We start from the raw sequence: 15,422 nt of genomic DNA on the forward strand, positions 1-15,422 counted from the left end.
TGTCAGAAATAATATAAGCAGAATCAAAACCCACTCTTAAATGTGACCCTGCATCACAAAACAAACAGAAAGTCGCCAGACATTGAATTTTAGCTAAGAGCATATTCTCAAAGAGCAGACTTTAAGCTTTAAAATGATGTATAACTCAAACCAAAAGGACTTTCCTGGAAAGAAGGCATACACTCAGGCTTTGAACTACAGTGTCTATTCAATCTTAACCAAGTCGCGCTAGCTCTGCGATGAATAGGACAAAAACAAACAGGATGTAAACCACTGAAGGTCAATTCCACGGAAAGGTTGCATTTTATGAAAATCAAACTATTGAGTATAGATGATTAATGAAGCTTAATTAGATGATCTGGTATTGTTTACTCAAAGCAGCCTTTCACAACGGATATTTTGATACCTCATTTGTGAACATCGGTGAACGTGGAGTGGAGTTATGTCCGAAAAACCTTCATTTTTCATGAAAATTGCCAATTTTTTTGCAGAATTTATGTATCATGTCTGATACACTATTATGACCACAATACAGCTTGTGTACTTCTCAGATGGCTTATTTTCTGAATGTTCTTTGGTCATAGATTGGTTTTATGATGTTCTACAACTTGTTCCGGCATCAGTAAATATTATTCTCTCAATCTCAAAATGTGGTAGTTGATAGCGTCCCATAAGTCACGTTTTTGTGTCCCATCAGTCACACTGGTTTTCCCTATCCTGCTACTGTACCAATGAGTAGATATTCATACCACTTGGCTCAGGGTAAGCACCAACCCTTTGCTACATTCAGGAAAGAAAATATCTTTCCAGAGACTCTGTGTGTAAGAATATTTCAGAACTTACTTTCCCATGTGAAAAACGGTGGTCCTCAGATGTCCCATAAGTCACGACAGCAATTTTTCGTTGCTGTACGTAATGCAATGATACTTTTCAAACTAAGTATGGTGTTTTCATAAACTGTGATATGATGGATCTAACCATGAACTGAGAAAAATGCATTTGATGCAACTATTTTCTCAAAATACTGGTTTGAAATTGCCGAAAATTGTCACTTTGTCCCATAAGTCACAATGGAATTGACCTGAAGTAATAACAATGAAGGGATATCAGATTAAACTGAAATTGAGCATGCCTTATTGGCACATTCTGTCCTTAATCAATGTCAACTTTCATAGCAGTAGCATCATCTTTTCAAAAGTTATAGGAGTTGAAACTGTTTTCATGGTTTTGAAGAAATGAAAAGGGGACTCTAAAGACACACTTAAGCGCACAATTCACCCCAAAAACACACTTTTCTGCTCGTTCTATGATCTCAAATTTTAGCATAATGTAGAAGAAGACTTGCTCTTGCAGAAAATATGAAAAAAGGTCAAGATCAGTTCGGTTGACCCATTCCACCTATTTTCAGTCCTCACACAAAATCAGTGTCTGCGACATTTTGTTTGTTTTGTGTAGGAGAAGTAACATTTTCGTTAATTTCAATTCTGGAAAAAAAATCATAAATTTGCATAATTCATGAATTTCAAAATTTTGAGTTAGAGTTTCAGACCCCTTACCTATCTTCATAACTTAGAGCAATCAGAAGCAAAATCGGCACAGAGAGGAAGCAAATCTTATTACTTTGAACATACTTACACATGCACACAGGCACACACACAAACATGCGGTTTCGTAGTGCCCTTAGACTACCGAATCGAATCGGTGGGGACGAAAACTGACTACGCTTACAATTTGTTTTTGTGATGATTGTGGAGGAGCAGAAAGTTGGTTATTTTACTAAAATGTGCTGGCACCAAAATATGCAATTTACCAAAATGTGCCGTAACAAGGACACGTCAAAAAAAAAAAAAAAATGAAGGGGCAGTTTCATATTTTTCTATCATGAAAATATATGTGTTGAATTTTGTTATCAAAAATATATACAATAATATTGTTGAAGATCATTATACACTTTAGAAGGTTGATTTCGTGTATTCATATGCTCTAATGGGCACTACCTATTTAGTTCGAGGAAGACTCTCATATCTCGAAGCTCTCTCGAAGAACTTTCAAAATGGTCGAATTAACCATAACGTCCCGCGTCTAGATATTACACCGCTTAGCATTAAACATATAAAATACATTTTTAGGAACCATGTCTTGAGTGATTAGATGAGCTGCCGTACATTAGGGCACTGATTAGTGTAACTGACACACCACTGTCATGAAGAAAATCAGAACATTATGTTTCCTTTTGAACAAATCTTACCCTGCTTGTTTTGTGTAACAGTAGTGTCCACTCTATTCAGCAGCTTACATATTAGATTTCCAATGCCAGAGACCTGCCTGTAGGTATGAGTTGGTGTAATGTCCCCCCCCCCATACACACACATACGCACACACATGTTACTCTAACCCCTTCCCTCCCCGAACGCGAGCAAACAAACAAAATACAAAAAAAGCAAAACCGTAAAATCAAAATGTAAATGTCTTATGTTGTACCTTCAAACTTGGTTATTTAACGATAGCCTCATGCAATCATATCTCCAATATATTCTGCTGTTATTTCATGGCGATTGAGATCAACGTTTGTTCCATTGTCCTCAATAGCTCCAAACCAATGTTTATTTTTGCTTTTGTTTTTTCAATCTTTTATCACATTTATCGGTCTGAGGTACGTACACGTAGATATTAGTAGTGTTCGAATGTATTTGTGTTAAAAAAGAAAAAAAAAAACATGATTTTTTATTCTCATTTCTACTCTATCTTTCCATGCGAATACAGTATGTACAAATGAAATGAAATTGAATGTAATTAAACAGGTTCCCAGCCCGAACAAATTTTAAATATATCGCTAAATGACGGCGACAGTAATTGGTTTTCATGCGTCTATCATTGCAGATCGTGGAATAAGTTGGGTCTAGCCACGCCCTTCTTCGTGACTACGTGGTTCACTACATGGTATTACCAGTGCAGGAGGAATTATCTCACCGCTCTGAACCATCTTCACCTGTCTAGTCAACCGTCTGCAGGCAACGCTAGTAACAGTATAAATTTGTATCATCAGATTCCTTGTCACATCACATCACATCACATCACATGCAGTCATGTCTGAAAAGCGTGCGTTAACACCAGAAAGGGAAGAAATATCCAGCAAGGCTTTAAAACGTGACCAGCTTCAGCCCCAGTTTGACGACGTGAGGTACGTTATAGTGTGTAATTAACATATTAATATATTCCTTTTTTTTCATACAGCAATGTCTCGGTGAAATCAAGCAAACTATATCTTACTCTCAACAGGCGCGGTGGAGCACCCCAATTATCTCGCAGAAATCCATCGACAGCCGAGCCTCATTTGCATAAAGTAAACAACATGTACTCGCGTAGTTGAGAAAAAGTAAACAACTTCTCAAGCTAATAACAATTTAAGGAAACCTATTTTCGGATTAAAATTGAGTTAGTTTGAATTTGAAAACATGTCCGAATATGCACATATAACATATTAAAGGATTTGACAATGATAAAATGTGAAATTTTAGCGAAAACCTGGCGAGCAAAATTACCAAAAATATGCCTCGAAAATCATCCTAAAATCCACGAAGTGTGATTGCGGAACCAAAGCGCCATTCGAACAAAATACACCAAAATTTATTTATCTGCTTGCGTTTTAAATGTCATACCGTAATATTCCCGGCCATGGTTGTGTCGGAAAAAAACAGAAGGTGATATCAAAAATGACATGAACGCAAAGCGTACAGGTCGGTCCCATGTATGTATAATCGCGTGACTGTAGCGTTGCATGTCACAGCACACACAACGCTTTGCTGCATGCAACGTGCGCGGCAGCAGCTCAGCACAGGCGCGGTGGAGCACCCCAATTCTCGCTATCGCCAATGACGTAAAAAGTACCCGGATGTTGATTTAAGCGTCATTTACGGTGCATTATGGGATAGTCCGGTAGCAAAATCACTTCCGTTCGTACGCGCGTGGTACGTGACTAATGCTACTTACACACACAACCGACCGTATTCTTCGTGTACTTTCGGTTTTCTCGACTTGAATTACAGCATTAATATGATTTGAAATTTCTCCATTCTTAAGAAATTGCTGTTAATACGACTATTGGTTGTTGCTGCGAAGCTGCCATGTGTTGTTCGCACGACAATAAATGAAAAAAATCTGCAGAAATAGGACCCTTACTGGCATGGGAGACGTGACGTGGCCGCGTGGGTGAAGTTTGCCGGTGACTCCACAGCGCAGTACGAAATTGGCAACATAAGTTTATCAGGCCTCAATCCATATATGGTGAAAGTTTTCGCTTGGTTCCACCTGTACTTTTTGAGAAATCAACATGTTTCTACAGGGTTTGGAATAGAAAATTGTAGTAAGCGAAACAATTGAAAATGACGTCATTTCTTTTCCCGTAATATTGGGCATGCGTGGTACGTGAGATTCAGGATTTCGTGCTCATTGTTGGTTTGCATGTGACGCAGTCAATTTTGCTGAGTGTCGCACGGCGGTGACTGCTGAGCTGTTGCCGCGCACGCTGCATGCAGCAAAGCGTTGTGTGTGCTGTGACATGCAACGCTACAGTCACGCGATTATATATACATGGGACCGACCTGTACACTTTGCGTTCGTGTCATTTTTGACATCACCTTCTGTTTTTTTCCGACACAACCATGGCCGGGAATATTACGGTATGACATTTAAAATGCAAGCAGATAAATAAATTTCGGTGTACTTTGTTCGAATGGCGCTTTGGTTCCGCAATCACACTTCGTGAATTTTAGGATGATTTTCGAGGCATATTTTTGGTAATTTTGCTCGCCAGGTTTTCGCTAAAATTTCACATTTTATAATTGTCAAATCCTTTAATATGTTATATGTGCATATTCGGACATGTTTTCAAATTCAAACTAACTCAATTTTAATCCGAAAATAGGTTTCCTTAAATTGTTATTAGCTTGAGAAGTTGTTTACTTTTTCTCAACTACGCGAGTACATGTTGTTTACTTTATGCAAATGAGGCTCGGCTGCCGATGGATTTCTGCGAGATAATTAGGGTGCTCCACCGCGCCTGAGCAGTCACAGCTAGCGGGTTAACCCGCTCTGAGCAGTCACCGCCGTGCGACACTCAGCAAAATTGACTGCGTCACATGCAAACCAACAATGAGCACGAAATCCTGAATCTCACGTACTGTACCACCACTGATCTCCCCCCTAGAGGGGAGATCAGTGTGTACCACGCATGCCCAATATTACGGGAAAAGAAATGACGTCATTTTCAATTGTTTCGCTGACTACAATTTTCTATTACAGACCCTGTAGAAACAAGTTGATTTCTCAAAAAGTACAGGTGGAACCAAGCGAAAACTTTCACCATAAATGGATTGAGGTCTGATAAACTTATGTTGCCAATTTCGGACACATTGGAGACCGGCCATAGTCCAGTCGGAAAAAAAACAGAGAGCATGTTTTGCGAGAGGTGATTTTCAAAATGCTTTAATATCTCAAGTTCTAGTGCAGCAAATTTCATAATTTTTTCATCAAAAGGAAGGTTTTTAAAAACTTAGATAGTGTGGGAAGTTTGAGTTTACTAGCGGCACAAGGAGAAGGTAAAGATTTGACTTTTTCATGCACACAGTTTTGGGCAGCCGTGGATGCCCGTTGGAAATTCAAATAGAACGGGGCGATAATGAGATGCAAATTGGAGTGCTCCACCGCGCCTGTCAATGTTGACGACCAGGGAGTAAATGAAAATGCGTATACAGTGACTTGATAAACAAACAAACAAGCCACTCGAAAAAACAACAACACCTGCAACAACAACAACAACAGCAACAATGATAAAAAAGTAAATAAATCAATCATTTCTTTTTTTTCTTACCCAAGTCCAGTAGATCAAAAGTAGAAACATAGCTTCGGCTTTATTAAACTTATAGTCCTCTTGAGCGACGATAAATCGGAAAAACATGTATGGCGCTTGGCATAAAACAAATGTACATTTGTAACTATTGCCATGTCCAATTTCACGATTCAAATCATCTATAAACTAATCGAAGCATTCTCACGCGGGTGGATAATATTAATGACTGCTCTCTCTAATGAAAAAAAAAAATCTTCTTGGGAAGCACTTTACAAGCTTTAAGTCGTTTCCACTTCATGGCATAATAACCATCCCCTTAAAAATATGATAAAAAGAAGAAGAAGAAGATGAAGAAGATGAAGAAGAAGAAAAAAATCCTTCACAGAAATGTGTTATTTATTATTGGTGATTATTAGATAGTGAAAGAGGTACAGTTGTAAGACTGTCCAGTTTTATAACTTGTAAAGGGTGACACATTTTAAAATAATGCTCAGATATTTGAAAAGAAAAGTTTGGTGTTTGGATCAATGAATTAAACAATGATTTATGTGTGTTAATTTCACCATCGTACTGGATGGTGCAGGCTTACTTGACATGGTGATCATGTATTGTATGTACGGTATACTACGACGAAAAACCTGTAAGTGTTGAAATTTATTGTTGAAGTCATACTCGGACGAAACTATGTGAGGCGCTTTATGCGACAGTCGGCGATCACTGAAACGCATAATTTATTGAGCACATAAGTCAAGGAAAATAACTTGCAATGCAATTGGATACTATCGTGCATGTCCCCTGTAAAGCGATAGGACTTGTAATGAATCACATGCTGGCAAAAAGAGTGCATACTATATGTCTTATTTCGACGTTCATGACTCGGACGAAACTCTGAGAGGTGCATATTATACGACAGTCAGCGAACACTGAAACACGTATCGAGCACATACGTCAAGGAAAATAACTTACAATGCAATTGGATACTATCGTGCATGTCCCCTGTCACGCTTGTGAAGCGATAGGACTTGTATTGAATCACATGCTGGCAAAAGAGTGCATGTGTCTTAATTTGACGTTTTTCGTAACTACCCATTATTACACATTTCATTGAGATAGAAACGCATTGATGTTTCTACTATTAAAGAACACTGTTCTCTATTATAGGCATTAATCAGGGCTATCATGATTTGCGTCAGGTTTAAGCACTGATATTCATACAGATTAATGAAAATAAAGTGTACAAAAGATGAATAGGCCCTACTTTTTTTTTTTTTTTTTTTTTTTTTACAAATTAATACAGGATGGCTGAAAAACAGTCCAGTGATGTGGATTCCGTTCTGAAAGCCATTGCAAGAGATATCCCAGACGATGAAGCCATTGAGGACCTTGGGAAAGAGTTGGGCTTCACTGTGCCAGAAATTGGTAACTACATGCGAATGAACAGTCGTTATCACGATGTAACGAATAAAGGAACTGTGAGAATGCTTCGTAGGTGGAGGCACAGAGTGAGTCCATCGTCACTTCGATCGGACCTAAGAGAGGCTCTGATGAGAGCCAAACTAGTTTGGATTGCTGAAACACATCTACCATCAGGTAAGTCATCACACTGCTATACCAAGTTAGACCCCGTTTACAGTGCGGGGCTGGGCCGAGCCCAGCCTCAATTGCGAGGCCCCGCAATTTTGTCCGTTTACACTGCCGGGCTCGGCCGCGCTTTTGATTCAAACCTTTCAATATTATGTCGTAGTGGCGCTCTGTTTGTAAACAAACGCAATTTGGTATTGTCTGGTTTTCAGTACCTTTGCCAAGTGAATTCCGTGGCGACGAAGTCGCCGTTCTGGCAATGTTTTTGCCGAAGGAAAAAAATCCTTTGCAGGACAAAACCACCTTAAACTATAATAGTTTTGGACGTTGAGGGGGTTAATATCCTGAACAGCGAAATAGTACAGGCAGAGGGTTTGGAAGCCAGACTAAAATTGGCCGCGCATTTGGCCCAGTTTACGTTTACACTGAGAAAAGGCCGAGACCACCTACAGAGCGAGGCCAAATGCGAGGCCAATTCTGGCCTCGCATTTGGCCTTTTGCGCGTTTACACTGAAGCGGGGATGGGCCGAGCCGCGGCCGAGCCTCGCACTGTAAATGGGGTCTAAGAGACTTGTAAAGCGCCCTCCCGCCGGCGGCTGTGCAGTCCTGAAAGGTGCGGTAAATTTGACAAGACCAACCAAATATACAAGCATCATCAGAAGATTTCAGGGAAAATGAACCTCCAAGATACATTTCGAAAGAGTGAATGCAGCAATACAAGTACAATACATCAGTGAAAGTTTAGGGATATTTGAAAATCCGTTCAAAAATTAGAAATTTTTGAAGTATTGGTGACGAGACAGCTGATTCAGAAGACTACTACAGTTCATGACACAATGTATGCACTACGATACAAAGAAAATTTTCAGAAAATTCAACGGATTTTCACTTTTCTAGCATAATTAGAAATCACTAGAATTTCTAGCATAATTAGAAATCACTAGAATTACCTCTTTCAGAAAGGGAATAGTATAACCTGTGAACTATGCCAGTAACAAGTCCAGGGAATGTGTACTTTTAACAAAAACAGTCAAGCGTTGTGCTTATTATTGGCAATCGTTCTGTATGCAAATTATTAACACGTTACTCATGTAATTATACTACAGATGTATTGCATAATTGATGAAAATGATGAAAATTGTATAAAGTATACTACCGGTATTTTGTACTTTGTTAATGAAATTGCAGAAAGTTGATGTATTTGAAAAAAAAAATGGCATACAGAGAATAAATAAATCAAATCAAATCAAAATCAAATATCTTGATTTCTCTCTTTTTACTGTACAGATATTGTAGTGCATAATGATTACAACTTTCACTGATGTGTTTACTAACATTTTGCATTTAGTTAAGCATCTTGTATATTTAAGTTTCATTCCGATTTACGTACTGATTATGTTAGAAAAAAGATATATTGCCACCGATGTGTGTGATCTTCATCCTATTGAAGGTCATCATACATTTTTTATTTTGTGTCAGCGAAAAAACAAGTTGATATTGGGCCCCGTCAATTGAAAAGAACAATAACTCCTGAAGATATTGGTCGTCTACAGATATTTTTTTTTTTTTTTTTTTTTATATAACACATTCCGATTGTCCACATATATGCTAGATAGACGAAGTAAGTTATACCTTTCATGATGCTATCTTCAAGATATTATGAATAAAATGATATATGTATCCCTATAAGCAAAAGCCACTTATTTTTTACTATAAATATTTTCAAGGTTTCCTTAGATGTCAGTGTCCTTCATTATGCATTCTTTTAAACAGAAAAAAAAAAATCTGTATCACAAATACAAGATTGCACCTCGTGATCAACCCAAACTCAATGCGTCTTACATAAACGAACTGTTGGCAGCTGGGGACAAAAACAACATTTTGTTTTACGCTTGGGATTATCATTATAATCTGCAAAAAAAAAAAAGAAACATACTTTGAAGACTGTAAAACAAGCTACAGATATCTTGTATAGAGTATTTAATTTTGCTGAGATGTGAATATACAAAAGATATGGCAAAGAACATTACTAGTTACTGTTGGTCACAAAGATATTTGTTATGCATTTCTTTATGTCATTATTTTCGATTGAATGTGTTTATGACCTTCACAACCACTTAGTGTTTAAGGCGTCTCGTACGCATGCCTAGCGGTTGTTGTTATCCGTAATTAATTGGTGCTTTGAGTATAAAGACAACGGCAAAGCTGTATAACAAAATAGTGATCATGACACGTTTCATAAGAATCTCTGCCTTTATTTTGCGAAAAGGCCAGTAAAAGACAATACCTGGTGGTATTCGATCTACATTACTGAAATCTAAGTTATTTTATCATTTCCCTTAATCCAACTAAAAGAAATAGAATACATGCAAGTTTTTAATGCATCGAGTGATGAAAAACACTTAAAGATTCAAAATACGAGTAAGCAAAAGTGGTGTACAAGAAGAGGGTACCAGTATTCAAGTAATAAAATGACTAAAATAATAATTAAAGATAGAAGAAAGAGTAATCTAAAATTTATGAAAATGCGGGGAGGTAAAGTAAAAGGGCTTGTAGAATCTCTCGAATGACGGTATATCAACCCTCACCTGCCACGTTATCTCTCTCTCTCTCTCTCTGTATATATATGGGTGAAAACGTTGAACGATGTACAATTGGGTAAATCAGGGGTAAAAATTAAAAAACGTCACTCACTGATATAAATATATCTCAGTCAAATGTCATTGATATCAGCTTTCTTAGAAACCGGTTATACTGGGATATCTCCAAGGGTGTTGTTTTTATTCAAGATTAGATAGAAGTGTGACATATTGGCGAACGTCTCTGACTAAAATAAACATTGTTTTAGTGAAAATTCAAATGAAGGGTAGAAAAACATTCAAGTGAATATATTTTCATCATGTTCATGCTTTTGAAGATTGTGTTAATTTGTTCCTAAAATATTGTTTACCTCCTGTGAAGTTTACAAAAGCTAATACACACGGAAGTTAAAGTAAAAGTGGAGTTTTTGTCATTTAAGCAGAGATTTTTATGTTCTTATCTTCACTTTCATCTCATTTGAACAAAACATATAGCAGGGGTTTCATTTGTTTAAATGTTAATGTTCACTAGATACTTCTAATGAATTTTTCGTTTGGTCAAATCCCCATAAAAGCCCTTTACAGATGCTGAAAGTAAGCCATGTTTTGATCAGAGACGTTCAGGTTTCACTCATAGACGTTCCTCAGACATAGACAATAAAAACAATGTCCTTTGATCCATAATTACGAGGTTTGTGAACAAACAACATTATTCTTTTATTAAACACATGTTTGTCTTTTGTGAACAATTCAGAATGGTAATTTCAACTTGAATTATTTTTCATAATAACCGATTGTAACTACAAACCTCCAAATTGTAAGAGGAATTTCGATTTCTACACCAAAAATCAACAACAAACCTGTCCTTGTTATATCATTCATATCTTACAACACTTTTGAATGACAGACAAATAAAAATTACATGAAATACTTGCAATTTTGACTACCTTACCTAAATTATTTGTTTATATCAGAGACATTTGCTTTTCCATCAGGGACGTTTCGGCTGTAAGTTATCACTAGAATTAAACACCAAACTCCCTATTTTAAAAGACGCTCGTAACTCAACATTCCACATTCATTGAGAAATCATTTACCGAGGCATATGTCAAGAATTGTTTTTGTTTATGATGACAACTACTTTGTATTTCACCTTCCGGTGTATGCGAAGGTGTGCCCACATGCTATCAATATTGTATATGTTTTCTTTCAAATGTAGTCCAAGTCTATAACAAAGGTAAACACGAATTTACTAATACTACTTTAATTTGACCACTATATCTCAAATATGATTGAATGTGTATGTCAGGCCTGTTCGGATTTTTATTAGGGACCGTACCTGGGCCACTGTTATGATGTCGTCTCAGAAAGCTGTAATTAATCTATACTCATCCTAGAAGCATCAAATTCCGCTGTGCTTTTTTTGTATACTATGGCAGATATAAATTGTAAACGCCAAACTCAAAAGAATATCAATGGTGTGGTACAGCAAACGTTTGACCAAAAATGAACCGAAAACCTCTTTCAAGAGGTTGACAATGATAACATTACAATATCACATTTTACCTGTCACATCGGTAGGGGATTATCAATCCTTCTTTCTACTCGAAGGCGATACATAAGTATAGTGTCGTAGAGGAAACTAAGTAAAGGGACATTCTTAATAGACATTTTCTTGTTTCATCATAGATGTTAGTTTTTTTTTTTCCTTTTCTCATATATTTGGCTTACAAACCTAAAAAATAATACCACTAGAACATCTCACTTTACTTCTAAGAGAAAAGGAGTCATTACAGGGGAAATTCAGCCCAAATATGAGCTAGCCGCTGATAAGAAAGAATAAAATCTTACGGGCTCAAGAAAAAAATAATGAAGTTATGACGTTTTGAAGTTTCGCTAATTTTTCAGGAAACAGTTTTTGAACGGTCATTATGAATATGCTAATGGCAAATTGAGCTTGACATTCCCTCACAACTTGCCATAATGTTTGCACTTAAACTTTTGAAATTTTAAGTTTTTCATTCAAACATAATTATGCCCGAGGCTTTAATCCGGGTGTATCTAACTGATTACTATTCTGAAGGTAATCAACCAGGAATAGCATCATGTTTCAGATTTCAAAGACAGAAAAATTGAATGTTCGTTATTTTTTGTACGCGATCAATGGAAAATTGTGAGGTTATGACATGGTTAGCTCACTCATTTGCATATTCTTATCAACTGTACGAGAACTTGTTTGCAGAAATTAGCAAAACTTCAAAAAGGCAGTTAATTAAGGGTGCAAATAAGCACAATTAAGGGTGCAAGTATGCACCACAGGTGTGCTGCTATTGTTACAAATTAGGTGCAAATTTGAACATTTATTTCTTAGCGTGTAAGTCTCAGATTTTACAGCCTCAAAAGCAAACGTAGTGATGTGCATTAAAAACAGAGTCCGCATTATAACATTGAATTGTATTTCCCCTGCATTTGGTATTCCATGTCCTCAATCAGTGCATGGTACCGACTGCGTCGCTTGCTACCTGAAACAGGGGTTGGGATAGTCATTATTTTGTAAACAGATGGCACCTCCAAAATGTCCGTCCGGTCTTGCCAGTACCACGGCCGTGATCTGGAACTTGTAGGCTCCATGAACATGACTGAGCCTAAAGATCCTGAGCAGGACGAAATTTTAATATTCGGAGCATTTAAAATCCATCCGGTCTTCCCATCTTGCTGTAAGAAAAAAAGAGATAGAGTGAAAATGATATTAAAATATATTTATCATGCACTGGAAGAACAATATACGCACAAATGAACGTCTCTGATCAAAATTATAAAATCAACATTGTTTTTAGATTGCGTAAATTACCTAGAACGATGTATGTATACGAGGGTCATATACTCTGGAATGATGAAAGATCTACTCCTTATTGTAGTAGTTGAAAATATGTAAAACGTTCAATGTAACGTCTCTGACGTAAACATCTTTGCTTATCAGTACTTAATTTGTTTGATTTTTACAAGATATTGGCATTATATTTGGATTGAGGAACCAATGTGCTACAAACATAGGCACCAATTCGCCATGGTGGGTCATTGATATTGGTTTGAGAGCAGATCCTATTTGTTCAGAGAACGTCTCTGACCTAAACCTGTTTTTCTTACATTTCTGCCTCTCTCACGAAAAATACGTAAACTAAAGTGACTACTACATAATAATCATAGACTATTGACCTATTACTAGTCATAAAACATAGTTTCTGTCCTGGCAATGTGTTTACACTTGCTCAATCAACAGAAAATCTTAAATTTGAAACTCTTTTACATATTTTCAACATCTTTCAGGAAGCTTCATTTTTCTTAATATTACAACACGCCAGTGTTAACTTGGTTCTACTTGTTCCTATTATACTAACTGAGCCCATCCAGACATAAATTTACTTTAATGTTCTCATAATTTGTATAGTGGATGTCTTTATTTCATGAAACAGTAATTTTCAGAGACGTTTTTCATTTTGCTCAGAGACGTGCGGTCTTTGATTTTCGTGCAGATTCTTACATATTTACTGTCTATCCTTTAATTTACCTTAATCCAAAGATTACAATACATAATTTCACAAATGATACTGATTGGCAAATCTACGGAATAATAATTCTAATAAATTGGCACAAACACCAGGAAAGTTTTTGTTATTACTCACATTTCCAAGATTTGTGGGCATATCTGTCGTTGAACTGTGCTGACTCGATTCCAGGATGGCTCGTCAGTGCGTAAAATAGGCACGGAAATAAAATATCATGCAGTGTGAAAGTGTCAGATGAGGGAATATCCCTTCAGAGATTTTCAATCAGGGACATTCGTTTTGATCAGAGACATTCACCAATTCGGGTTTTCAACCAGAACTCACTTTTGTGGACAGTATGCTACTAAAGTTGCCAATCATCATACTTGCCTGGCTCACACTGACATACTGATAACCACTTTTTATCTCAAGCATAATCCACTTTCATTAATGAAACCATTAAACAACTGAACATCTCTGATGGTTATTCAGTATAATTTTATTTAATGAGCCACCACTCGATTATTTCACAGAGCTCACTCACAAATTTCGATGGAATGGTAGTATGGATAAGACGCTAAATAAATATGGCCTTACATGTTTTCATAGTCATCCTGAATCTTTGGCGTCATGGAAAAGATAATTCATTCAGAGACGTTCTTTTTCAGACATAAGTGAATTTAACGTTTCCTGATAAGATAAATAATACACACATTGATGGCAGAAGTACTTGATTAAATAGTTGAAGTGTGTGGGCTTACTCACAAGGAAAAACAAAGCTGTAGAATTGCATTAGAACAAAAATTAAGATGTGTGATTCTGGGATTTTTTTTCCCAAAATATGCATTTTTGTCAATTTTTTCAGCTTCAAAGCATTATTTTTTAAAGAAAATGCAGTAAGAACACTACAAAGTATATACTTTCTGAAAGGTACAACCCTCCCCTACCAAATGATACCTAAAACCATGAAAAACACCCCCAGGTGACAATTTTACAAAGGTTTGAATATCGAAAAGCCCGAAAATGGCCAATTGTACATCGTTCAACGTGGGCCGTGACGCGAGAAAAGGGCCCTTAGCGCCGCTGCGCGCAAACGCCAGAAAACGGCGCGGAAGTTTAACAAAGCAATACGCGCAAAAAAGATCAACTAGCTAACTACGCGCACTTGCATAGACGCAGCAAAAAGTGACAGGATTTGGACAAAACATGCTGTTTTGAATGTCGTAATTGGGGCATTTAGGAGTGGAATTTCAGAAAAAGGTTTTCATATCCAAATACGTCAGAGTTTCTTCTACAATATGGACGTGAAAACTCATTTTCGGTATTTAATGCCCTAAGGGCCCTTTTCTCGCGTCACGGCCCATATATGTATATAATATATATAATATATATATATATATATATATATGAAGAGTTTGTTTGCAAAAACCGATAAGTCCATTTTTGAAGATTTTGAAGTACGGTCTCTGTCATAAAGTACAAAATAATACCTTTTAAATGATATATTGGTCACTACATATAAAGGTATATTTTTGAAGTTATGGTCAAAAGCAGCAAAAATTTTCTTATTATTCTCTTTATTTTTCTTGACCTTTGATCGCAAATATCTCCACTTGACAAATATGGACTTATCGGTTTTTGCAAACAAACTCTTCATATATATATATATATATATATATATATATATACACATATATATATGTGTGTGTGTGTGTGTACATAGTATGTATTATTGCTATTTGTATATTTTTGAAATAGCGTTAGTATAATAATAATAATAATAATGATAATAATAATGATAATAATAATAATAATGTGTACAGATGTACATATGTTTTACTTTCTTTCAGGAAACCAACTCCCACAAGC

At 36.5% G+C, this 15,422-nt stretch overlaps 1 protein-coding gene across 1 annotated transcript in view; it reads left to right on the forward strand.

Annotated features, from left to right (window-relative positions):
- The first annotated feature begins 7,146 nt into the window (after positions 1-7,146).
- The window catches only part of LOC140246799 (uncharacterized), a 238,570-nt gene continuing 230,294 nt past the window's right edge, over positions 7,147-15,422 (forward strand). The window contains exon 1 of the mRNA XM_072326131.1: positions 7,147-7,442. Within this exon, the coding sequence (XP_072182232.1) occupies positions 7,147-7,442 (296 nt within the window). The remainder of the gene's footprint in view (positions 7,443-15,422) is intronic.

The sequence above is a fragment of the Diadema setosum genome, chromosome 3 (assembly GCF_964275005.1).
Source record: "Diadema setosum chromosome 3, eeDiaSeto1, whole genome shotgun sequence".
NCBI classification, from domain to species: Eukaryota; Metazoa; Echinodermata; class Echinoidea; order Diadematoida; family Diadematidae; genus Diadema; species Diadema setosum.